The sequence below is a fragment of the Strix uralensis genome, chromosome Z (genome assembly GCF_047716275.1).
Source record: "Strix uralensis isolate ZFMK-TIS-50842 chromosome Z, bStrUra1, whole genome shotgun sequence".
NCBI lineage: Eukaryota > Metazoa > Chordata > Aves > Strigiformes > Strigidae > Strix > Strix uralensis.
This window is the reverse complement of record NC_134012.1, coordinates 65,769,528-65,795,921: the sequence shown is the minus strand read 5'-3', so window position 1 is coordinate 65,795,921 and position 26,394 is coordinate 65,769,528. Positions and strand designations below refer to the sequence as shown.

Below are 26,394 nucleotides of genomic sequence, written 5' to 3'. Positions count from 1 at the left end.
AGTTGAATAGTGCTTTGTTAAGAAGCTGTGATGCTCTGTTTGTCACAGGAGACCATTCTGATAAGGAAAAGTCTCTTGTGAAATTTAATGATGAAATGATTTGTTTAATGGAGGTGTCTCTTAATCACTGCTCATTGTTAAAAAAAAAAAAAAAAAAAAAAAAGCAGAGCTTAGGCTTTTCTGACTGTTAGCCAGCTGGAGCCTACAGGAGGCAAATTGGACCATGATGTATTTCAGACAGTAAGAACACATTTCTACAACACTTCTTTCACCTTGCTCTCTGGCTTCCTATAAATAGACTTGACATAATAGATACAGATCTTTTCTTCAAGGAGCTGGATAGTCTCTGTCTCCAGAGTACAAAGGTTTCTTTCCCCGTGTTGTTGATGATTTGTGTTTCAAAGTAGCAAGAAGCACCAGCTGCAGAAGAAATCCCTAACCACGGATTGGAACAGGTATAGTATACATCCTATCTCCAGAGATCCTGTCTACAAATTTTAGCAAGTTTTCTAATAACTAAATAATTAATTTTCTTTACATAAGGTAGCTAATTTGCCCTATGCAAAATTTTCCTCAAGAGCAACAAAAGACATATGCCTTGTTTGAAAGAAGCAAACAGAGAAAAGGTACCTCTGCTAAATTTGTAGTGTCTAATCCAAAGTCAGAGACAAAACTATTGGTCCACAAAATCAGTGAAGTAATTTCTTTGTATGATTGGCATGCTTTCCCATTATCATTCTAGAAATTAATCACTTAAACTGAAACTTCAAAAATAAAAAAGGCTGCCCAAATCAGACATAAGCAGTAAGATGGCAGTTATTGCTGAAAGTTTAGCTAAATTACTATGTAGCCTACATACAAGGATAATAAAAATATTTTTATTTCAAAATTTTGCAATTGTTGCTTTATTAAACTTGTTACTTTAATATCAAAATGATCAGACTCTTCTTTGAAATATGTGGTTACAATATATTATAAAAATCTCCCAACATACAGTGAGTCATGATGTGTGTAAGAAAAATATTATAATTGCACATCTGAAGAACATAATACTTTATGCATTGTGTTTTGCAACGTTATCCAAAGTAGCAGGCTCTATGGATATTCAGCTAATACAAAAAAGCTACATGAATCAAATATCTGTATTGCAGAAAATTACTTTGGTGTATTATACACAGTAACATGTAGAGGTACTAGTGGGTGTTCTAGGAAACATTTTTTTTCAAATAGTGAATTTGGATGAGCACTTCCAAAAGCTGATGATTCTTGCTGGATTGTGTGAGGCAGAGATAAACCTAAATCTTTCAAAAGGGCATAGTTTCACTCAAACCTGAACTAGCCAATTACGGAAGAAAATGAATGAAGAAGTGGCAGCTTGGCTCTGAAAGTAACTTTCATATCTTTCTGGTCTCAGAAGAGATGAAGGGTCTCTGTATGCAAAATGAAGACATTAAATAAAGAAAGGTTAAACCTGTTGGCTTTGTGTCAGGATTAGCCTTGTGACTCATGCTTTCAGAGTACATCAAGAGCAGCTGCCCTAAAAAATACAAACCCTGGAAATGTATTTAATCTTCCTTCTTCCAAGATGTACTTCTGAAATAGATTTTCAGCTGTGCCGAACCTAACAAACCCTATTTAGAGCCATGCAGACATTATTATATATGCCATTTTCCTAGCTATATTTCAATTAAATGATATAGAGAAATACAAAGTAGAATGCTAATTCATTACTATTTCATTCATTTAATTCCTAAGGAGCTGAAATCAATTACTGGAATGGAAATTAAAGTGCATATTTTTACTACATGCTAATAGACAGAATAGCTTTTCATTTAATAATTCTCCAGATTATAGCTCTTCCCTGCCCTGACCTTATGATAGAAAAGGAAATCCCTTCTTTACAATGTTCCCTGCACAAGATTTTTGGCCAGAATGACTTTTGGTTCATTCTGCATGAGGCTGTAGAAGGAAGAGGCCTGGCTAAAAGTTAAAATGGGAAAGCTGGAGCAGAGCTTTTTCATCAGAAGATCAACCATCCTGCAGCAGTCCAGTGTAGCTGTCAGAACTGGGATGCAAATTAGTAAGTGATGGCACAACCTTGTTTTCAACACTACTTTTCAACAGGGTTGATGCCAACATATAAATGGATGAGCCTTACTGCCTTCAACAACTTAAAAAAAATCCAGAGGCCTCTCAAACTACCTAAATAAAAAGAATATTTTTTTGGCCGAGTACTGTGTGGTGCAGCCAAGTGCAAAGTTCTGCACGTGGGTCAAGGTGATCCCAAGCACGGATACAGGCTGGGTGATCAGTGCATTGAGAGTAGCCCTACAGAGAAGGACTTGGGGGTATTGGTGGATGGAAAACTGACTATGAGCCAGCAATGTGTGCTCACAGCCCAGAAAGCCAACTGTATCCTGGGCTGCAGCAAGAGAAGTGTGGCCAGCAGGTCAAGGGAGGTGATTGCTCTCATGAGACCCCACGTGGAGTACTACATCCAACTCTGGGGGCCCCAACATAAGAAAGAGAAGGACCTGCTCAAGTGGGTCCACAGGAGGGCCACGAAGATGATCAGGGAGCTGGAGCACCCCCCTTATGAAGACAGATTGGGAGAGCTGTTCAGCCTAGAGAAGAGAAGGCTCCAGGGAGACCTTCTAGCAGCGTTCCAGTACTTAAAGGGGGCCTACAGGAAAGATGGGCAGGGACACTTTATCAGGGAGGGTGGTGATAGGACAAGGAGTAACAGTTTTAAACTGAAAGAGGGTAGGTTTAACTTAGGTATAAGGAAGAAATTCTTCACTGTGAGGATGGTGAAACACTGGAACAGGTTGCCCAGAGAAGTTGTGGCTGCTCCCTCCTTGGCAGTGTTCAAGGCCAGGTTGGATGAGGCTTTCAGCAACCTGATGTAGTGGAAGGTGTCCCTGCCCATGGCAGGGGGATTGGAACTAGATGACTTTTAAGGTCCCTTCCAACCTAAACCATTCTATGATTCTACCACACTTTTGTCTCAGCAATAAAAAGGTCAGCCCCACTAATGGAGAGCTTTCTAGACAGCTGCACGCATTTCAAACTGCATCTTACTTAGTGGTCTGCTTGACCTCTCCAGTATAGTCCTGGATATTTAAAAAGACAGATCAGTGAAATATTACCCAGGCATTCTTTTAAACTTTTTGGCCAGAAAAGTTGCATCTACATCAAGGGTCTCCTAGCATACCTGAAGTAGTTGGAGTGCCAAATCCATCCTGATTTTTTCAAATGTAACATTCCTGCTTCTTATCCTACATTTTTTCTTATACTTTTTTCATGTGTAACAGTTACTGCTCCTGCAATCTTTCTTAGGACAAACTGCCACTGTGACTGTCCTATCTAAGCAATTTCAAGCAACGAGAGGAATTGTACAAATCTTTAGGTTAAACTTTTAGTACCAGATCTCACACTTAGTGCCTATCTGTGTACGATTTTTTACGCAAATTTTGGATTATTTGTTCCAAGATCCTTTCTCAACCGTCAAATTAATCATTCTTGTTTAAGTAGTAAAACTGCAAAGTTTTAAATACAATCAGTTTTCACTGATGGAATTTCATTTTCTAATTCTTGTATGTTAAAAATGTACACATTGATAGATAAACAAGATTCTCAGACAGTAGGTTTAAGGGCATTTCAAGCAGGCATAAGCCTGTACTGCTGCTGAAAGAAAGAAACAGACCTGCTGCCTTGTGATTCCTAGAGTTCCAGCAATACAAAGCTGGTCATGGTTGTTGATCGCAGCCCTCGTGGTCAATGCTGGAGCTGATGGCAATGCTACTCTGGTCCGCTGGAGTTGGGGTCTGCATATGAGCAAGAAAATGGATTTCCACACCCCCAGTCCACAGTGCATGTGTGGTTTGGGCCTGGGTACTCTTGTCATGGATTTTTCCCGCATTACGGTTCTGTTGTTTCAATTCTAACACAAATTACCAATGATATTTGCCATATCTACCCCTCCCACCCCATGGGCAGTGGAGCAGCAATCTCCTCTTAAATTGAAATTAAGGAAATCATGATTGAGTTTTATGTTTGGTCTGTGACAATTGTAAAAGGAACAAGCTTTAGAAAACTGTTTTCTCTTAGGATATTATTAACAGCAGGAATAATTAATAAATAGATATTGTTTGCAATAGAGCACAGGTGTTCTAGGAACAATACTGACAGTTTAAGCAACTTAGAAAAGCTAAGTAATGAAAAACTAGACATAGATTAAGTATATGTTAAATACAACATTTTGAGTCTTTTCTCAGAAGTCTAAAAGTGAATTATGATGAAGATTGTTCAGAAGATAAGTAACCATGATGACCGAAGACTGCATCAATGAGCAGTGGTGTCCGAAGAGGAATTAGAACGGAATGACAAGAACTAGTCGAAACTGTGGAATACAATGGACTTTTGAAATTGATGATGAATTAAGAGTTGAAAGTTCCTGGAAAATCACCAAGGACTCTTTGTATTATATGTTATAACATATATATAGAGGGTGCTTTTTCTTAGCTGTTGCCACTCACTGAAGTGATGGCCCAACTCTGAGTTGTTAATAAAGCAAGCCTAGAGATACACGCAGTCTGGTAAAATCCTTTAACAACAATTATCATAGCCGTGGGTCAAGTCTGGCCAGAACCAAAATAGAATCAGAATCTATTGTTAGGTCTGTACACATTTACCAGAACACTCTCTAGGAACACCAAATTACACATGGATTCCAATCCCTGACAATACCCTCTTACATGATAGTATTACCATCACTCAAGGCCAGAGCTACAGAGAGGTTACAACAAGTGCAGCCTTTTAGTGGGGAACTGCTAATATGACTACTCAACAAGAAATCCAAATGGAAGAACCACAAGTATCCTATAACTATACTTGTATACAGTGATGTCATCTAAATGATGCAACTCCATCCTGTAAAAACATCAATGCTATAGATATAGGACTAACCAAGCAGTGTAACAGTTACATGTAGATGGCCAATTTGATCTAGCACTCTTAGATAAATTTAAACAAAACAAACCCAAACCCTCAACTGGGTGGCCTGTACCTGGAACAGAAGGAATAGGATGGTATTGGCTATGCAATAACTAAGCTTGGAAAATATTATGCCTAGGATAGAAAGAAGTGTGCGCTGTAGGAGCTCTAGTCCCAAACATGACAATAGATAATAAGCTGCATGAACAGAGTGGATGGGTGAGGACCTTCCTTAAATGAACCAGAAGGACTCACAATACTATAACAGACTGTCCTTACAAAATGAAGTGTCCAATTTATCTCAGGTAGTATTACAAAGTCGAATGGCCCTTGACTTACTACTGGCTTCACAAAGGGGTGTCTGCACTGTGATTAACACAAGCTGTTGTGTGTAGATCAGAATGGTAGAATTTCCATTGATTTAGCAGAAATTTGGGAACAGACAAAAGTCCTGCATCAGGTCACCAAGGACAATACGTTCTGGGGCTTTGAAGAATTGTGGCACAAACTTACTTCTCGGCTACCAAATTAGACATGGTTGAAAAATTTGTTTGTAATGATCACGATGATAATCTATATCTGTGTTCTAGCATGTACCATGATTCAATGTTGTAACTGTTGTTCACAATTATGCTTTAGTATCAAATATGAGAAATTGGTATAGAATGAGACTTACATGATATTACATTATCCTATAAGTCTCGAAGGGGGGAGTTGATGCCTGCTAGCTGTTGCCTGTGAGCAGTTGGTGCCTGCAACTTGAGGCCTGTAACAATTAGTGATCATTGTACCTTAAATATTAAGAAATTATTTTACCAAACAATGTTTAATTTTGTATTTAACAAGGCCTAGTGATTAAAATGTACAGAGAAAATATCCTGACCTTGAGAATAGGTACATCCTGACAGAAATGTTCAAACAAGGTGGATAAGAAAGAACATCTTGGCTGGACAACAGAGTTAGGAAACATCCAAGGAGAAGAAAATGTCCTCAAAAGACTCGTGACCATAAAAGGGAAAAAGGAGTAGGGGGCTAACTCCCCAAAGGACCACCAATGACCACCCGAGACCGTGGTGCATGCGTAGTGTAGTTTTGCAATGCCAGCATTATGTAAATGTAATAGATAGGCAGAAAGGTGGAGACTTCTTGGAAAATGTATGAATATTCATGTCTTTAAGGTATATAAAAGGATAAACTTTTGTTTTAGTGTATGCACGTTAGGTGGAATAATCGCCTGTGCATCCAGCGCTGCAATAAAGAATGCCTGCTTTCTAAAACTTAAAACTAAGTTTTAGGGGGTTCTTTTGAGACCGGGTTTATGGTAACAAAAGGATTACAGTAGCCGTCTGGGGGAAAAGCACACGTCCCGCCCACTACGTGCCATCTTCGTTGGCCTGAGTTATTGACACGAGGAACATTACCTCTTGGTGACTGCCAAGCTGCTGAGTGTTAACAGCTGGAAAAAAGCTGCCGCCTAGTGAATGACGTCCCTTCTCCCTGCCTGTGCTCTTATCGCCGAGCAGGGCCCAGTCTCCCTGGCTCGCTTCCTCGCAGCGCCCCTCCCCCCGCGCTGTGCCTCCTGCGGGTCACGGCGACTCCCCATCGCGACGCGCCTCGGGAGGCAGCTGGGGGCAGCTGGGGGCACCTGGGCCAGCCCTCCCCGAGCCCTCGGCTCCAGCGGCGGGAGGCCCCGCCCCGCCTCGCCTCCCCCCGCCCCGCCACGCCCTCTCGCCGCTGCCCGTGGGGCGGTGACAACCGCCGTCAGCCTGGCGGGAAGGCGAGCTCCGCCCCCCCTCGCCCCGCCCTGCGACCGCCAGGGGCGGGGCTTCCCACGGCGGGCGGGGAGGGGGTGGCCTGCAGGCGCACGGGCTGGCGGCGGCGGCGGCGGGGCGGGCTGGGAGGAGGTGACACAGGGAGGTCATAAATGACGCAGCTCTCCCGGAACTAGCCTGGAGAGGAGTGAGCGGTAGCTGTGGAGGTGGTCGCCTCCTGTCGCTGCAGTCGGTAGCTTGGCGGCGCCGCCCAGCCTCTCCCCCGCCACCACCCCCCTGCCCCCCGCCTCGCCCCGCCGCCGGGCAGTGCCTGCCGGGGCCATGTCGCTATTCCAGTCCGCCCTGGACTTTCTGGCGGGCCCCGGCTCCCTGGGAGCCGCCAGCCGCGACCAGAACGATTTCGTCGGGCAGACGGTGGAAATGGGCGATATGAAGCTGCGCATCAAGCGGGTCATCGCGGAGGGTAAGAGCGGGCGGCGGCGGCAGGCCGGGGCCGGACGGGACGGGGCGGACCCCGCCCCTGCGGGGCTGGGCTGGGCTTCCCCTTGGGCCCCGGCCCTCCTGTTGCCCCTTGCCCCGTCTGCCCTTCCTTGGCCGGGAGGGCTTCCTCCTTGGCAGGCAGTGGCCTGCGAGGGGAGGCCTTGTGGGGGCGAACGGGCGGTGACGCCTGCGGCAGTGTCTGTCCGGCCGGGGCCGGCGGCTTCCTGCTGCGCGGGCAGTCAGTCTCTCCGAAAGGTGTACTGCCGCCCGTGGTACCGCCGATCTGTGTTGCCACGGAAAGTGTTTCGTGGGGACCGCGTGTAGGGAGCGATACCTGCTGTTGTTAGCCCGCTTTGGGAATACCTGTAGAGCGCCAGTGTGTTGTGTGGCAACTTAGTCACTTTATGACTTAGAATACTTTAACCATGTAACACAACTCTCAAAGGAGTTTATAATCTGCCTAGGACCTCATGGAAATACTGGGCTGAAGATATATTTTTTTTAAGAATGACATGTATAATATGCCAAAGGTGAAGGTTCGTGCCGTTTCTGATGGTTTGGAAAACTGAAATACGGAAATAACTTTAAACACGTATGTCAGGAGGCTGATCTCATTCTGCATATAGACTTTGCTGGAGTACAGGAATTAAATGTCTGGGCAGTTTCAGTGATTTTTTTTTTTGGTAGACATCTTGGCACACTTGCTAGTCTTTTAAAATAGGTGCTGTCTTTAGTATGTGCAAATTACTTAAATTAACAAATCTGGATCTTGTGGTGAGAGGAATTACTTTATTTCTTAAAGCAGAAGAGACATTGAAAGATTGTCTCAAAAGACTAAAATGTGAACTTGTCCATATTAATGCACTTATATAGTTCATTAACTTTGTACAGGTCATTGATGTTATTTAGGTTGCATACCCCAAAGCTCTGTCGGACCTCTTCTTCATTATTGAAGTTATTTTCTGTAGTTGCTTCTTGTAATTGTCTTGTATCTAAGTAGTTCTATAAATTTATTGATTTTTTTTTTCTTGAGTAGTTTTTTGTTGAAATCTTAGTGACCAGCATGGAAGAAAAATGTGATTCTTCAAGATTAGCTACTTTAGTTAAACTTAAGAAAACTTGCTTGTGTAAAACAACAGGACATTGGTCTTCATCGCTGTTTTATCTTCTTAAGGGCAAAAAAAGCTGTTACTTTAATGCTTAAGCACTTTTGGCATACGGTCTCAGACAAAACCGGGCAGTTTTTTAGATCGTAATTTGCATTTAAAACAGTACTAAATGTCATGTCCTGTTCTGCCTTCAGGGTTTATTTACAGCTTCTTTACAAAAGATTCAGAGTTGTGAGTGAAATGTAAGCACTCAATATGATGTGACTGCAAGGTGAGCACTAAACGAAGCGGCTGGTACTGCTGATACTGTGACATTCATGCCGTAAGAGATCATAGCAGTTTCTAGAGAAGAACAAAAGAAAGGAAGGGCAGGAAGCTGTGTTTGAGACTTACCTGCTGTGTAGTTCTTGGTTCTGAAACAAGTCTTTCATACTTCACTTTGGCAGCAGCCTGCTGTTTCCCAGGATCTGACACAGGCTTTCTAAAATGTCAGGGGGAAAATGCTGGGTTAAATGATTTAAAGCAAACGAGGACATGCTTTAAGTCTAGTGTTCTTGAGAATTTATATATAACCACTGTGTCGTGTCCCATGTTTGTCTCAGTACTATGGTTTTACTTTGTTCTGTTTTCTCTGTACTTCAGAGCGAAACTGAGCCTAATTGCTTGGTTTTTCTAGAATTTCTAGCCAACATAACTGAGCTAAAACAATCCTTAGGGTATATTCAGTATAAATATAAAATACATATAAAATATAGAAGTCCCAGCCTCTCCTGCTGCCTTTAGCATATCATTTAGTTTGTGACTGAAATTGAATTTATCTTGGAGCTCTTAACCTGTGTTTGACACCTTCTGATACATACTTGCATAACTGTGGCTTATAGGCATTCCCTTCCATGCTTACTAAAACAGAATGTTTTTCTTCTGAGTCCCTTCATGTCAAATTCCCTGCTAGAAAGTCACGTGCTACTTTCTGAATTCAGATTTCAAATCCACGGTGAACTGTGTGTGATCTGCCAATTCAGATAGATAGCATTTTCTGTAAGATCATACAGTCTGCTTTGTTTTCAGTTGGTGTGAACAGAGTCTGTAGATTAGCATTACACAGTATCATATGACAGCATAAATATAGTTCTTGCACCCTGCAACTCATTCCAGCTCTGTAGTGTGCTGCCCATCTGTGTCGGTGCAAATATGCATTTGGCCATGCTATAAGCTGAGACTCTAGCTGTACAGTTAATTTGAATGTCTTTCCCCATTTATTTTGCAGAGATGCCATGGTAGGGGTAGGATTGTCTAGCTGAAAGCATGGTGTGCTGCTGCAGGAAGCTGAGAGCAACCCAGGGTAGGACGGCTGGTGATGATCTCTAGCGCTGATAATACCTTCAAATGCAGGAACAGACTGAGTGTGTTCACAGAATGGACTAAGTGCTCCTAGAATACGGTCTCCTGTATTTTCTACTTGGGCATTTCAGTAGCTCACTGCAGTTTAAGAAATTTTAGAGGAAATGGGTTGGGGTCTTCACATTTAATCCCTACTTGCTCTTCATATGATGCTGGCTTCAGGTGTTATGGTTCTTTTGGGTTCTCCAGTGAAGTGCACAGACCACCTCACAATTTTACTTAAGTAAAATAGTAACTGGTTGCATACTTAATTACAAAATATTAGTAAATGTAACTGTCTCACACTCAGGACAGAGGGCACTCTGTTGTATGTCTACAAGTCACTTGCCAGTTTGAGTATTCTTTACTTGTCTCCATAACAACATGGGCATCTACATACTTGTAGTCTAGCTACATGTGATAAGAATTCTCCAAATGTTTATTAACATATTTGTTTTTTATGGGGTTAGACAATGGTGTCTTAAACCGTAGCCTCTGTCAGATCCCTTGCTGTTCATGTGAACAGTATGTGCATTTCTATGATGACTCTTTGCTTCTTCAGTTGACATCCTGGAGTGTCCTTCCCCTTTGTTTAGGAATGTCAGGATTCGTGTAACAATCTGTACCAGATAGTTGAGGGACTGAGATGGTCCTTACTGATTCAACAGTCGATGTAACCTGAGCATTTGACATTGGGGAGAACAATTGATCCAGCAGGTGGAACAGTAGTTTTCAGAAGTTTCTTTTTCTTGCTCATGAAAGGTGGCATATATGTACAGACAAATAATCTTGCAAATTTGTTTTTCAAATGCTAGATGCTGCTGGTCTTTATTTTAGCCTGTGTTGGACAAAGCATCTCTTGTGATAGGTCTTAATGTTTGTTTACCTCCTAATGGTGACACTTAAAGGTGATGGACAAGTAAATATGGGAAATTTTTTGATCTCCACCTACACTGTAGAATGAATAGAACCTGGTCACTGGGTTAGCAGAGTATTCATTGAGAGACTGCCAATGCCAAAGATGATCAATGAATTACAGAAACTCATTCCTCAATTCTGTCTAGTAATGCTGTTCCAATGAGAGGGTAAATTGATATGAGAATAGCATGTCCAGTGCCATGCACTGTCAAGTTCCAAAATTACAAGGAAAGATAAATGTTTTTGAGAATTGTAAATTGCACAGTTGTAATAGCTTTGGTAGGTAGCTAATTGGAGACACCTGTTTACTGTGTGCTGAATGAATGTTTTGTAAAATATTACTACCCTTCAGAGCACAAATGAAAGGCAGGATTATGATTTGATGGCTAAATAAGATATTGACAAAACTGCTTATGTGCTTAAAAATTATGCAGTCTTTAAATATAATAGTCTTCCTTGAATGTTTCTGCTGAGACTTTTTAGTAAAAGCAGGTAGCTGTTGCATTGATAGGGTAGCAGAAGCAGTTATCATTCATAAATTATTTCTTATCTCTTGTTGACAAAGTAAAAAATAGAATATATAAAGAACCTCTATGAAAATAGAGAACTACATTTTTATGGAGATATACAGAAAAAAACCTGATACTTTCCAATCTCTTATAAGGTTAAAAGGATAAAGGGATCTTCTGCAAGTTTTGTTATGTGTTTGGTTAGATGAGGTAATGTTTTTAAGGGGTTTTAAAGTGTTAAAAATCAGTTGACAACTTCTCCAGTAGTTCACTGCTGCCACTCAAAGCGTAGTGTAGTATCCCTACAAATACTTTAATGCCAGTGAGACTTTAATTTACTTCTTCAGTACTGCTGTGAGTTTTGTAGGTTGAATAGTAAATATGGAATTATCAGTAAGTGTCCTATTCTAGCTTTATTAAATTTTCTGGAACAGAGGTCATACTAACAGAAGAATAATTTTTAAAAGTTCTGAAAATTTCTCTCATGGTAAGCTGTTAAGTGAGATAAGCCAGATAGAAATACTCCTGTATTAGTCCTTTCAGTGACTTATTTTGAAACACTTTGTCTTTGAGTTATTCTGTTTCTTGATACCTGTGTCAAAGATAATTGTGTCAGGAAAATTACAGTTTTCATCTTTTTCAATAACAAATTCAACTGCAGACTGATTAACTTTTGAATGTGCTATGGTTTTCTCTTTAATTCTTGAGTATAATTGCTGTTCTATGAAGTATAGGCTAAGTCTTTGATTTTGTGAAATGGGGCAGTGGTATCTTGGTTCAACTTAAAAAATTTACATAAAACAACTTGGAGTCTGGTCAGTGGAAGGCAGTGATGGCATGGAACAAGCAACACTTTTCCTTCAGAGCACATTGAGAAATGTTCTGCATGCTCATGTATGCTAATTGTAACATGTTTGAAACTTGTGTTACTGCTTTAGCAATGTACTCTTCGGCCTGACAAAATATACGGCAAAAGCTGAGAATAAGTGACTAAATTAGTGTTTCAGTGTGTGTGATGTTCTCCTGCATAAGAATCAGTGAGCTAATATCCTCAAGTGAACATTGAAACAAATATGGAGATTTCACTATTCATGTTAATACCCTAATGAGCAGATGGTTTTAGGGTGCCTTCTGGTTCTTCAAGTATCTAGCATGTTTCTGAGTCTGCTATGGGGCAAGACTGTTTCCAGGACTGACTGTTGCACTTTGGTTACTCCATTTTTGTGAGTTGATGGGTGCTTTATAGTGAACCTCTTTTGTGTAAGCTTGTGTCTACAGAAAAGAAAGAAAACTATTTTTCTTCTGCCATAATTTCAGTGGCAGAAAATAATTTGAGACCATTTTTGAGACCCTAGGCTGTGTTCTGAAAATGGGACTACGAAATGCTTCAGGAGTGAAAAACTTGTCTCTCGGGGCAAGAGCTTGGAAGGGTGTGGACATATATGCATACTGGTAACCTATATGGGGAAATACTAAATGATTTTCCAGATATAAACTTCAGAAAACCGACTTAAAGCAGATGTTTACATGAGTGGAAATAACAAGTGAAAACACTCCAAACAAAATGGCATTCTTTCTACACCACTAGGAAAGAAAACAAAGTAGTCCTACTCTTAGATTTTTGTCATCTGTCTCAGTTGGGTCTGCTATACAGGTGTTTGATCATACAGGTATGTTGATGTAGGGGTGTGATCCTTGACTGACATAGCTGTGTTGACTGTGAAATCCTTGGTGTGGTTATAAACAGGTGAAACTGGAATATAATTTGTAAAAATGAAAAAAAAAGTAAACTACATTGGTCAGAAGGCCTGGAGTAAACTGTTAGAGCAAAGGAGAATTTTTGCCAGTAAAGTTGTCCCTATTCAGGATATATATTAAAACTGCTTTAATAGACTTAGCTCCACACAAGCATGCCAGCATCAAACTCTAAATGAAACTGCTTTTAATAATGAAGCAGTATGACTAATTTTGCCTTTTGTGAAAGAGTTTTCACTAATAACAGGTGGTTTTAAAAAAAGTAAATTAAAAATACCTTCACAACTTATTGTACCTCCTTTGGTATCCCAGAAAATCATAGATTAGTATCATAGATTGGTATCAGCTGTAGTGCTGCAGTAGTAGTGAACAGATCACCACCTAGTGTGAGCAGTGTTGTATGAAACTGAGTTTTATTCAGGTGAAACAGTGAAATGACAGAATGAGAAACTTCAAACTGATGTTTTGGTGGGGACATAGCTGTAAAGGATGAGGTTAGAGGCCATAGCAGTGAAATTCTCCATAATAAACAGGTGCAATGAAGTAGGAATTTATTCAGGCATGATACCACTGGTTTTTGTTTGGAGTTCTAAAAAATTTGATGACCTTAACTCTGTGTTTAGCATTTCAGTACTTGATTTTAAGGTACAATTGCTGAAGTAAAAGTGCATCTTTTAAGCTACTTGTGTACTCTCAAGCTATTGCTATTTTAATGAAGTTTCTCCCTTTAGCTTACTATTGTAATATCTCTGTATATGTTGTGAGATCCTACTGCATAACTGTTGCTGTGAACTCCAGTGAACGATGCCACCATTGAAATGGCCTTAAAGAAGACTCTTCATTGCTTTTCCTTTTGTTAAACCATGCTATGAAAACATAGTAATTAAACCAAGTATTTTGCTAATATAAAAGTTGAGTCTTGCCAGCTTTAAATTTGCCTTCAGCAGAATCTTAGTTTGTACACTGTAAGGTCAATTATGCTTCACTTGAAGTCAAATACCTGTGCTTTAACCTAAGCAGAGCTTATATTCTGTTGTTAGCAAGAATTTATCATTTTTAAATAGCTTGTGTTGCTCAAAATGTTCACTTGCACTGCTAGGCCAAAATTAACCATTTTATGATTTCCAGTGATACTGAAACTTACAACCAGTGTATGTTTTGAAGTAGTTATGAAGCTGAATATAAAATTTCTTCAGATTCCTAGCTAGCAGGTAAGATGACTGAAATTAAATTTTTTTGTTGGAAATGAGATTCTTTTAAATGCAACAAAGATTACTTAAACTTCAGAAGCCTTTCTGAGGTGGCTGTAATGTTGTGATTCTGAGTGTTAAAAAACCCAGGCTTTTCCATCAAGAAATGAACTTGTGTAGTTTTCATAAATGTTGTTTGAGTGCTAGACATGAATTTCAAGATTATTTGCAAATAGAGAAAATTTCACAGCAACCGTGAACATGTCTAGAGTTTTAGGAGGACTGTATGATCAGCACTTCCATGAAAATTTGAAATACACCTTTTTTGAAGACTTACTATTATCTTTTTTCAGTCAGGTAAACTGATTCCTTTTACTCCTTCATACTCAGTGTCAACAGGATTGAGTTTAGTGATAATGTGCAACTTCGTCTATATTGTAAGCATTTTTTATATTGGAGGAAGAGCTTGTAAGGAAAGCTTAGCAGACCAGTTGAAATAGTTGGAAAGGTAGCGATGCTTCTAGGGGCCCTCAGACTTTGGATCAGCTTGATTGTTAATCCGATATATGCTTGAAAATGATTCATTAAATTGATTTGATGAGTTCTGATGTATAGGTGCTTTCACCTGTGTAATTTGCAGGAGGGCATTTGATGCATTTGAATGAACCATGGTTATATTTTGGAGTGCATGTATGTAGGTCTGTGGATGTTTATAGAGGTGTTAGCAAGGTGTATGCTTGAAATGCAGAGTAGATATGCCCCATTTCAGCCCTGGTAGAACCCTTGCCAGTATACACAGCTGAGCTGAATTTGCAGAATAACTGTTCTGTAATCTGGGGTGTGTCTGTCACAGTTTTGCTCTTGAGTGCCTTCCAAAAAACTAACTGTGTGGTAATTTTGTGTGCTAGAAGTTTGTAACTTGAAGCATGTATTTTCAAGATGCAGCTTGCAGGGTTATTAGAATAAAATCAAAGAAATTTTTATCAGAATGAATGTAAAGATTTTCTTCTGTAGGGCCAGCAGTACTTTCACGGTGTAGAAGGTCTGTGGGATCTGTGTAGGACAGAGATATAGAGGCAGTAGCTCTGGTGCAGTGACTGGTGTACACTGGTGTAGGGGCTTGCAACTAACTGGGACAGTGGGCTCTGAAACCTGGGGCATGCCTTTGGGTGTGTATAGGGAACTGGTTGGGAAAAGCAGTCAGAAACTGTGGTTTCGCAGCACTCAGCTTCAGTGGAAGGATAACTCACAAATTATCTTGCTTGTTTCAATAGCTATATGAAATCCATAGTAGTCATAACTGATCAGCTCTGCTCAGAACCATATTCTTCCATATGTACTCATTTAGGAAGGAGCAAAATGTCTTCAGGTGATACTCTTAAGATGGTGGTAAGTGTGGACTTCATTCTGTCTCTAGTCCCTGTCCCATTAGTGCCCAAATGCTGATTGTAATTGCTGGTCAGAATGCTTGCACTGGGGGCTTTAGAAAAGCTATGGGAACTTCCTACTGTGGGAAGTACTGAACCCAATTTTACAGAAGAATCAAAGTAAACTGATAAGCATGATGCACACATGGGTATGGTGGGACTGAACTGCAACCCTTGCTGTCATCTTCAGTGTTCTCATTGATACTTATAACTCTTCTGTAGTGCACTAGTTACTTTCTTTTGCTTGTCCTCCCTGCAACTGGGGTCTTGGTTTTTCTGTTTTTGTGTATAATTTCCCTTTAGATACCAAAAGCAAAGACAATATCGGAATCTGTCATTTATTAATTTCATGTTGTGGATGCTACTGGCAAAGTAACAAGATATATGGGCAGTACCATTCAGGAGTCTTGGAGAACACTGTGACGCTCAATTGCCAAGTAAAACTTTTGAGTACTTCTTGAAAAGCCATGTATTTGTCTGAATTGCAAAAAGCAAATACTGTGTTCACTTCAACCTCATGTTAATATTCTTCATCCACAGAAGTACTAATGTGACTGTACTGACTTGGATCCTGCATCTTTTTAAAAAAGGTGCCTTGTCAACTTGTTTCTTGTCTGTGGTGGTTCATTCTTTATTTATCTTATTCTCTTAGCCTTTTTGACCAGTAAAATTTTGTAGTTCAGTCATCTGTGCTTATTCTCCAAATTACTGCCAGAGAGAAAATTGCTGTGTTGTTCAATTAAAATAGAATTTATATTAAAGGAGTAGAAAGGCAAGTCATTGAAGTTTGTCACTTTGCATGTTACTCTATTCTGGGCAATAGATGGAGAGCATATAAGCAACCACACTGTTAGTGCAACCAAGAGGACAACATTCCCAGAAGAAATGGACATGATACTGGGATCTTTAAAATGGAGTAGAACTGTACAAATATCTTCTTTTGATACAGTTATATTAACATAATTAACAGAAACTTAGCAGACCTGTAACTTTTTCTCAGTCTTACTAAAAAATTTGCAGTGTTCTTGAGCAAATTGGTAGTGTTTGAAGTAGATATTCTGACAAAGGGAGTTGAAATGAAAATAATGTTGTATGCAATGACAAATTGTGCCTTAATAACAGCATCACTGTTACTGGAAGTATGTGCTTCAGCACTTGAAAATGCTTTCTGCTTTTAATATGAAGCCTGAATTGTGGCAATCATCCAAAAAGTATAAGGAGGTGTATATTTAACAATTTATCTCACTTGGATATTCCTGTTTTGATAGGAAGCCTAACAGCGTAAAACCAAGAAACAGTTTGTTTAAAATAAATAGGTAATATTTGCTACACTGAATCTTGGTTTTATAAGGACCTGCATTAAAAAAACCCTTGCTTCATAGGAAATCTGTGTATGCAGACTAACAAAATGCAGGAAAGTAACAGTCAGTGTGCTTTTGACATGTATAAAAGAGGAAGAGGATATTTTATCTCTGGTATGTAGGTTACCTGTACTTTTGGCAAGCCACTGAAAAATGTGTGCTTCTTACATTTGGAAAAGTATATAAATTCATGTATTAGCTCTGTTAGACTACAAATGGTTTACCTGAATGCTGAAATTAAAACTGACTTTATGTGCCTTCTTGTAGGTGGTTTTGCTTTTGTCTATGAAGCTCAAGATCTTGGAAGTGGCAAAGATTATGCTTTAAAGGTAAAGTAAATTTACTTCGCTACATGTTTATAACGTCTTCTTGCTTGATGCCGTAGCACAGCACTTAATCCCTGATGTATGCCACTGAGTGGAATCCAGAATGATAAAGCAGTGTTTGTAGCACACTGTATCTGTATTTAGAATGGTCAGTCTTGTTAGGACCCTGCACTTTATACTTAGATGCCAAAGATGGGAGTTGCTCTATTAGGTACTACAGCTGTTTCTCTTCATTTGGTCTAGCAATTCATGACCCTGCCCCAAACATTTTGTTGCATGGGTAAAAAGAATCTTTCCTGGTTACCTGAAGTGGGGTACAGGAATATTTTTCACTCCTCAGAATCAGACAGCCTACTGATTAACCTACCAGAGTAAGTTTCATCAGTATTAAAAATAGTGCTCCACCCTTTGACTCATTGATCAAACATTTAGCCTGGCACTCTTCAGAGACACTCCTGGATTTTTTCTGAGGGCTTATAATTATCGTGTAACAGCTGAAAAACTGAAGTATTATGGAAAGGACAATAAAGTGTTTGTCATGTTTTGCTGCAAAAAAAATCATGTCACTTGTGTTCACCAGAAAATGGCTTCATTTTTGGAGTTAGGGATGTTCTGTGGCTGTAGCAGTATGAAGACATCTATCTTGAAGAGAAAGTGAAAAGAGTAGTAGTATGAGAGTTGGAAGAGGTAGGTGGCATTACACCACCAGTAATTACTTGGTCTGGTTTCTTCCTTTTCGTACCACATCCTATAGTAACAAAACATGTGATGAAACCCATATAGTGTGTGTGTGTGTTCAAAATGTCATCTAGAAGTAGCCCAATTTAAAAATAAGAGAAAAGGTGAACCATTACTGTACTTCCTCTGTCTTGCAAAACTGGTACTTCTGTAGCAAATGCTCAGATTCATTCTAGTCAATTGTTGACTCCAAATCCAAGTGATACTGGAAATGGTAATGCTTGGGTTTGCTACTGATCACTTAGGTACCATTGAAAAAGTTGGACTACGTAATTTGGACATGTTTTGGTTGGAGTAGGTTGAAGGTTGTTCTTAAAGATTTGAGGCAGTAGATGAATCTCTTTGTCAGTGCACAATGCTGTAGCCAGGAGACTTCAGTGTTTTATAGAACTAAAAACTGTCAGAGCAGTTGCTCTGAGTGTCAAAGGTTACAACTACTCTGTTGTCATTAAACATGAACAGTACAGCTAACTGGAAAACTGGATGTTATATTTATGGCAGTATGTCCAAATGTACAATAAGCCTGCTTTGTTTACTGTCCCATCACAGCTCCTTAGGTTGTTGACTGTAGCTTATCCTTGTGTTCTGGAAAAAAAAGTATGCTGTACACTGCTTTTCTGTAAGTTTTTGTAACTATATCTTCTCAAATATTCTGTTTTCTGACAGCGATTATTGTCTAATGAAGAAGAAAAGAACAAAGCCATCATTCAGGAAGTTTGCTTTATGGTATCCTTTTCTGGAAATTTTAATGTTTTGATGTAATTGCCTGATACCAAATATTTCTGAGAAACTGAGGACTGCTCTACAGATTCAGTTATTTCCATGCCATACACTGCTTAAAAGGACTGACATTTTGAGAAAGGTCTGGGTTCCTGGATTGTCATGAATCTGGCATCAACATCCATCAAGTTCAGTTCTTCATAAATTGCAGGAATTTAATGTGTGCAGATGACTTTTGTAGCTAGTGTAGACGTTGTCAGGTACTTTGTCTAGCAAGAAGTGAAATTCTTATTTGAGCTTTCTTGCAGTCCTCTGACTGCGGTCAAGAGACCTTTGGACTATTTAGATGATACTTAGCTCTTAAGTAGGCTTCCCTCACATGCACTGCATTTATTGCCTTTTTGACTGGTCAAAACTTTGTTTTTACCCTCAGTGTTTCTTAATTTCTGCCTCAGATGCATCTGGCTTTACAAAGTAATACAGAATATTAAGGAAGGAATTTCAGCAGAATATATGTATCAAAAACAAGATTTTCCTCACTGTCATTGCTGTCCTTTTCATCTTCAGTGATGTTAGATGGAAGGGTATAATGTAATCTCAAAGTGTTTTCAGTCCTTGGCATTAGTAAGGTTAATGTTTGCTCCCCAGCATTGGCTCTTAAGACCCTCAGTTTGTTTCAAGAGTCAGAGTAGCTGTGGTATGCTGCTGTTTTGTTTTCCACTTTTGAGTTTGAGTATTCAGCTTCATTTTGAAGTTATCAGGCAAAACCACTGATCTTAATTTAAGCTACTTAAATATTTATTTCTATGATTACTGAAATGTTTGGCAAAATCTTGCACTAAACACGGTTCACTAGAAGTACGCTTGCAAAGAATGGACTACCATAGCACTATGTGTTTTCTAGCTACTCTCACTGTATCTTACCAGGAGTAAAGTAGTGAATGTTCTTTGGATGTTTTTTCACAGCTCAGGCTCATTAAAGCATATATACAACATGAGCAAGGGTTAACTGTTACTAACTTTCCAAGATGTAATTGTGAAATGAAAGTAATTTCTGCAGCTCTGAGTGAAAAGTTGTGAAGAGATGCATAAAATAAAAAATAGTACTTTGGATTCATTCTGGTTTGGTGAATCCAACTTGCCCATTTTTTTATAGCTTTGTTTTACTTATGATGTCTTTGCTTTTTTCTTTTCAGGCTCTGTGAATGCATCTTGTAAATCTGTGTGTCTGTCTCATAGACATGACTCTCTGTATATGACCAAGGTGATGCACATCAGGGACAACAGAAACAGTCATAATGCAGTATAACTTCCCCTGACAGGAACTGAGATCACTTACATTTTATTCCCCTTTACATTGTTCAGAAATGATACCTTGAATTTTTGAACTGGAAATGAAACATGACAAAGGGTAAATGATGGGAAGATAAGTTCCTTTGTCTTTTAGAGCTTTTATTTGCTTTGAACTTTATTTTAATTACTTAAAATTGAAACATAACATACTTAATAACATAGCATGTTTTGGAAAGACAGGTCTTGATACAATAGCCTTGTCTTGATCATCCAGGTGGAGAAGCAGCTGATAATTAAAAGGTCTCTCTGGTACTTGTGCTAATGTCTTGCAGTCATTGTCAAAAGCAAAAAGAAGTAATTAGGCCTGTTAATGAAGTCCAGTTTCCTCAGAGCCTTAATCAGAAGGATTCTTTTTTAACGTTTCATTTTGACTTTTTATTACATTATTTTCAGTGGCTTCCCTTGAAGTCTGTTTTTTTTCAGCTGAGGCATGGATTTACCTGTTCTACTTAGTATTTTAATTGCAGCAGCTGTAATGCTTTCTGTGACTTTAAGTTAATATTTCAAGTTAGATGCATGTGAACTACTGTATACAATAGTATCAATAAACTTGGCAGTTGTCTTCCTTGAACATGTAATCTCCAGAAAAAACTTTCAGGTCATCCCAACATTGTCCAGTTCTGCTCTGCTGCATCTATAGGAAAAGAAGAATCAGACACTGGACAGGGAGAGTTTCTTCTGCTTACAGAGCTGTGTAAAGGTAAACTTTGTTTCTTTTCCTAGCAGTGCATGTAGCTTCTGACAGCTGTTTTGCACAGGTTGCTTCACAGATAAGAAGCTTTCAAAGCTTGTAAAAGATAGCGTAGTTCAGTGGAGCTAGAGTTCAATGTCATCTTATATAGGATAAGGATCATGTTCTTTGAGACTACAGTTCAACTTGGTCAGTTCAATCTTAAATATGGGATAATCATTAGGTTCTTAGTATTTGAGACTAGTCCTTTGGCACTGTAGTCTGTGGGGATTTGCCATTTTTCAGAATATCCATCTAATATTACAACTCCAGACTGCAAATCTTCCTTGCTGAGAAGACAGTTTGTCTATTCATGCCAGGCTTTCAGAATTTGTCGTGTTCTGTGTGCTTATGTGAATTTCTCTGACTTCCTGCAGGACAGCTGGTGGAATTCTTAAAGAAAGTAGAATCCAAGGGACCTATCTCCTGTGACACAGTTTTGAAGATCTTTTATCAGACCTGCAGAGCAGTCCAGCATATGCATAAACAGAAACCTCCTATTATCCATAGAGACTTAAAGGTGTGTTACAATTTTTCAATAAAGGCTGAATTATTAAACAGCAAAGGAGCCTGTTGGGCTGAATCACTGTTAAGACTGTTGATCAAATACGGTGGACACACTTGAGCGTAGTGCTTACATGTACTGCCTTGCTAAGTCTGCCGGCTGTCATCTCTTCAAACATCTTTTCCTTGTGCTTGTGATTAGTACTACCTGTACTCTATCTGAACAAGCTGACAGAAAAATAGTGTATCATGGTTTGCTGACTAAGTCTTTAAGTAGTTTGCTTTTGATAAAATAACCAGTTATGAATTATGAGTTGCTCTTTTAGGGTGAGCAGGTTCTCTAAATAGAAGAAGTAAAGCTTTGGAGAACAGAAGGTAATGTTGGATTCTCTGTGAAAGATTATGTAGCCTTTGAGAATGCATAGTAAGCAGTTAGCTTTAGAATTAATGACTTGCATTGCATTTTAGTGCTTGTTTTTAAGTTGAATTTTAAAATTTAGTAGGCATAATTCTTGATATATTGTTTCTTAATTTTTCATTCTGTTAGCCTTTACCAATATGCTATAGAGTTATGCTATAGCAAGTGTTGTCCCCTTGGAAACTTTGGAGATTTGAAAAGACTTGGTCTGTGTTTGAATTTCGTATTTTGAGGGCAGGGATTCACCTTTACATGTATGCTATATTTCAGATGAAGAAGCCCTAATAATCAGTGAGATTCTGCTGTATTAGAAATATGCTTGAATCTAGTGGAAGGAGGTGGTCTTTGTAAATAAACAAAATGAGGGAAAGAAGACTTATTCCTGAAATGGTGTCTGAATTTCACACATATGTCTGTTTTCTGCTTGATGTGATATCAGCTGAATATAAAAAAAGGAAAATTTGTTTCTCCTTAACCATGTACTTGATTGCTTTGGGCAAAGGAAAACGAGACTGCTTTTCAGAAGTAAATATGTGCTAAGTGTTTTCAACACTGTTATTGAAAGCTTTGCTATTAGACATTAATATAGCCCCTTAATATAAAAAGTTTTGAGGCACTTTTTTTTTCTTTTCCATCGAGCAGGCTTCTAGTTCATGGTAAAGAAATTTTAACCAAGCTAGGGTAGAACTTTCTTGGTGTTACTTGCTAGAATAAAATCTTTTATTCTTCACTGAAACTTATATACACCAGCCACCAGAAGAGCTTGTAGAAAAGGTGCATCTATTCTCTGAAGAAGGGGTAAAAAAACTATTTACAAATAAATATACAGTTTTTTATATAGCCAGCTCCATAGAAGTTGAGCTAATGCTGCAATTCAAAGTCTATTTTTTCTTGTCAAGAAATGTATGCTCCTGGCAGAGATAAAATACAGAAAAAGGCAGGAATGTGGTTTCATGTTGGTTTTATGTTACAGGGGCTGCAAAGCAAGATTAAAAGATAGTTATGCTGTAATAGGCAGAGACCTTGCTACAACCAAGAGGCAAATAGGGAACATGGAACTGTGCTACTCTTTCCAGAAGGCTGAACTTAGGTCAGCAGCATAAACAACTGTAGGTCAAAGATTTGACCAACCTCAAATGAGACCTGAGATGCTACTGCAGCTTTTGGGGAGGGGTGTAGTAGAGTGGAGTCCTAACAGGTTTTTCTCAATTATTTTGACCAGAAGTATAAGGATTCATGCATTTCTACAGCATAGCTTAAAAGCAAGTTCACCTTTGTAGTGGCGGCTCTTTCTGTCCTGCTGTGGTTCCCTTCTCTTGCTTGTCAGTATAGTGCATTCCTTGTTGCTGAACCCCTCTGGATGAAGTTCGCACTTAACATGCGCATACAGCCCTGTAAGAACCCAGCTAGTTACAAGTTGTAAAAATTCTAAGCTAGTTAGAGGGAGATTTGTAAAATACCAGTGCTTCTCTGATATTTTAATTGTCTGAATTTAATCTTTTCAGGATTTGCCATGCAGCACACAGCTATTCTGCATGACACAGGTCATAGAGCTCGTAAAAATCTGAATAATCAATTGGAATGTTTTACATTATTGGCAACTTTTACTAAAACACAAAACCCAGAACATATGTGCACAGAAGCTTGATTGCCTGGTCTTACTGTGACCATTTTTAGTGTATAAATTTAATTTGACATTGAATGCCCACCCTCTTACTGTACATGGAGATAAGCAAAGGTTATCTGTCCAACAGAGAAGGGAATTTAGATTGATCAGTGAGATCAGTACTCTAACCACATCATTAACAGAGCTTATGTCTTCCTGCAGGGTAGTCAAAATTAATTTTATGGTGGAAGTTGGAAGTAAATGGACCACTAAGGGAGGCTAGTAGGATGTTCCGAAAAACTGAAATTTTACAGAAGGAAGTCCAGAGATGTTATGGCTTCAAAGGGAAAGGGAGGACAAACCTAGTTATCTGAAGTGTGGTGTTGTAATGTTACTAATATGCCTCTTTTACATCTTTTCCTGACTTCATACAGAGGTGCAAATTTTCTTTTTCAGCTCATGATCCCATGATACTTCCGCCCAATACCTATTTTCACCCTCCCCTTAAGTTTCTGCATTTCACTTAGCAATCTAGGAATGTTGGATTTTATGAAGTAAAAAGAGGGAGAGATGACGATGAACTTTTCAGGCAGCACATGGTCCTCAAATAGCTGGTTTCTGTTTCTGCACAGGGTCATGGCTGCCTCTTTCTGGGTGTCCCACAGCAGCCTGCTTCTCTACTAGTACCTTCCTGTTTTGTCTACAGCAGTCATAACGTCCACTCCATTGCAATTAAGTTAACAGTGTTCCATTTTGTGCATGAAAACACTTGGATTCCAAGATACTGCTTCTGCAAGTCGTCCTCTGAAAAACTGTCCCCTTCTTTTCCTGGGGGGTATTTCCTGCTCTCTTGAATGTTTCCTGTTCATACTGTTTTTGGGTCTTCCTTTTAAAAATTGGCTGTATTGCTACCATATGCATCTATAGTACTGTCTGAAATCTTTGTGCTCTTATGAACAACATTCTGGGCTAAAGTGAGTATTTTTTTATATATATGCACAAGTGAGTTGATGTTTAAAAGCATGTGTGTTAGTGTATGGAAAAAACACATCTTTATTATTCTATCTCCTTTTGAAGGTGGAAAACTTACTCATTAGTAACCAAGGGACAATTAAACTTTGTGACTTTGGTAGTGCCACAACTATAGCTTACTGTCCTGACTACAACTGGTCTGCACAAAAGAGAGCATTGGTTGAAGAAGAGGTGAGACTATTTTAAATGTGATTAATCTTAATATCAACAGTGTTGATATTAACTGTTACTGCTAATCTGATATTGATTCGTGGGACTTCTAAGACAACTGAAGATTGTAGTGTTGTTCATAAAGCTCTGGTTTTGTATTTTTGTTGCCAGAGTTCAAACACTGTCTACAGTTATAATTATAGCTTGTGTTCTGTAGCTGTGTATACAAACACTGCTTTAACTTGAGTGGTGTCCCTTCTGCAATCTGGTATGAAAACAGAAGGGATTGCTAGAGCATACTCTAATTGCACTCTTAACAGGATTTTAAAAATTTGTTATATCAAAGTGATTCCCACCTTCTCATCTGTTTTTCTCATTTGAATGATGTATGAAGAAACAGCAAGTCTGCTCAGCAGAATTTGAATAGGCAGTGTTCAAGTGCCTCTAGGACTACAATGACAGCGTCAAGCACACAGTGTATTTTTGCGATGCGCATTTGTTCTTAGAGTTGCGAATAATGCTGGTAAATTTAATGTAATACATCAGCTGGACTCAGAGTTTTAAGTATGGAGATATACAGTGACACTTAAAATTCATGTGTGTGACTTCTGATATCATGAATCTCTAAACTCCCCTTGGTTTGGATCCAGCATCCTTGGGGAGCAATCCATTGGTTTCTGGAGAAGAACAGATGTTGTAGCACTGTGTTGTATAGTCTATGCAAAAAGATTGTAGAAAATGTCTCTTCAGGGATCCTTGTGAACGTAGCTTAACTCTTTGGATGTGTCTGCACTGTCATTAAGTATGATGAGGAAGTCAGAAATAGACACTGGAGTGTGAATTCACTTCTTGGTTTGTTTTTTCTGTATTTATGTCCATATGCCTTTTTGCCTCATATAGAACAGTCATGTGCTTTGCAGTTTGAAGGGACTCCTGAATATCACAATATTACTCATTTGAATATTACTGTATTATTGGCCTTAGAGTAAAGCTGTTGTGTTTACTGCAGGATTCAATTGATGGCTTCTGCCTTGACAAATATTTCTGAAATTAATTTTCAAAGTGAGAATGCTGTCCATTCTACATGGAGAGCTGTTTCCTTGGTTGAATGCAGTTACAGCTTATTCAAGTTTCTGTTTCAAGAAATTCTGTCTTCTGCAGATCACAAGGAATACAACGCCAATGTACAGGACACCAGAAATGATAGACTTGTATTCAAATTTTCCAATTGGTGAAAAACAGGACATTTGGGTAAGAAATTTTTCTCTTGATGTATCACAGCTGCCTATGTCATAGTGAAACTGATTTTGCAGTCTTCATATTAATTTGTTGATTAAATAAATAAAAGCGCCAAAATAAACACAGGATAGATTGTCTTATGTCAAAATAAAAAAAATGTATGAACTGTGTATCTAAATATTAAAAGAATGAGATGTAACATTTGAGTTTTTCTCCCAGATTTAGCTTGACTTTGCCTCTCATAGTGAATGCTCAACTTCTTTGGCATTCAGTAGAGCCGTTGCTTAGGGGGAGCTTGCCATCATAGAGCCAGAATACTTACAGTCCTTTGATTCAGATTCTTGCCTTTCATACTCTGCCATGCATTTAATCCTGGGACAGCCTATTGCTGAGTTTGAAGTGGTTGTGTCTAGGTATTGTATCTAGATAAAATACTGACAGATAGCAAGGATGAGAACGATGCAGAGATCATTCATGCTTTGTATAGAAAGGATGATAAATTGTTAACATTCACTAGAAAATCTGTAGCCAGGATTAAAGGTAAACATTAAATCCTCAGTTGTACCTTTTTCAGTTGTGTAATACTGTAATAGTACTGAGGTAGTGCCCAGTGACTTTGTGCTTGGGGACTTAAGTTTATTGGATGTTTCTTAGAGGCAGGTGTCAAGCTGTTCAGCTGTTA

The 26,394-nt window shown here is 39.0% G+C and overlaps 1 protein-coding gene across 8 annotated transcripts in view; it reads left to right on the top strand.

The window, feature by feature from the left end:
* Positions 1-6,880: 6,880 nt before the first annotated feature.
* GAK (cyclin G associated kinase) overlaps positions 6,881-26,394 on the top strand; it is a 77,758-nt gene continuing 58,244 nt past the window's right edge. For 3 of the 8 annotated variants that reach the window (XM_074857281.1, XM_074857283.1, XM_074857280.1), the window contains exons 1-7: positions 6,881-7,230; positions 17,164-17,225; positions 18,627-18,686; positions 20,619-20,733; positions 21,141-21,283; positions 24,369-24,494; positions 25,635-25,724. In XM_074857281.1, coding sequence (XP_074713382.1) covers positions 7,089-7,230; positions 17,164-17,225; positions 18,627-18,686; positions 20,619-20,733; positions 21,141-21,283; positions 24,369-24,494; positions 25,635-25,724 — 738 coding nt within the window. In that variant the 5' untranslated portion in view covers positions 6,881-7,088. Of the gene's footprint in view, positions 7,231-15,718; positions 15,973-16,075; positions 16,126-17,163; positions 17,226-17,802; positions 17,910-18,626; positions 18,687-20,618; positions 20,734-21,140; positions 21,284-24,368; positions 24,495-25,634; positions 25,725-26,394 lie in introns of those variants that run through there. The other 5 variants (XM_074857285.1, XM_074857286.1, XM_074857284.1 and 2 more) reach the window with 5 other exon arrangements.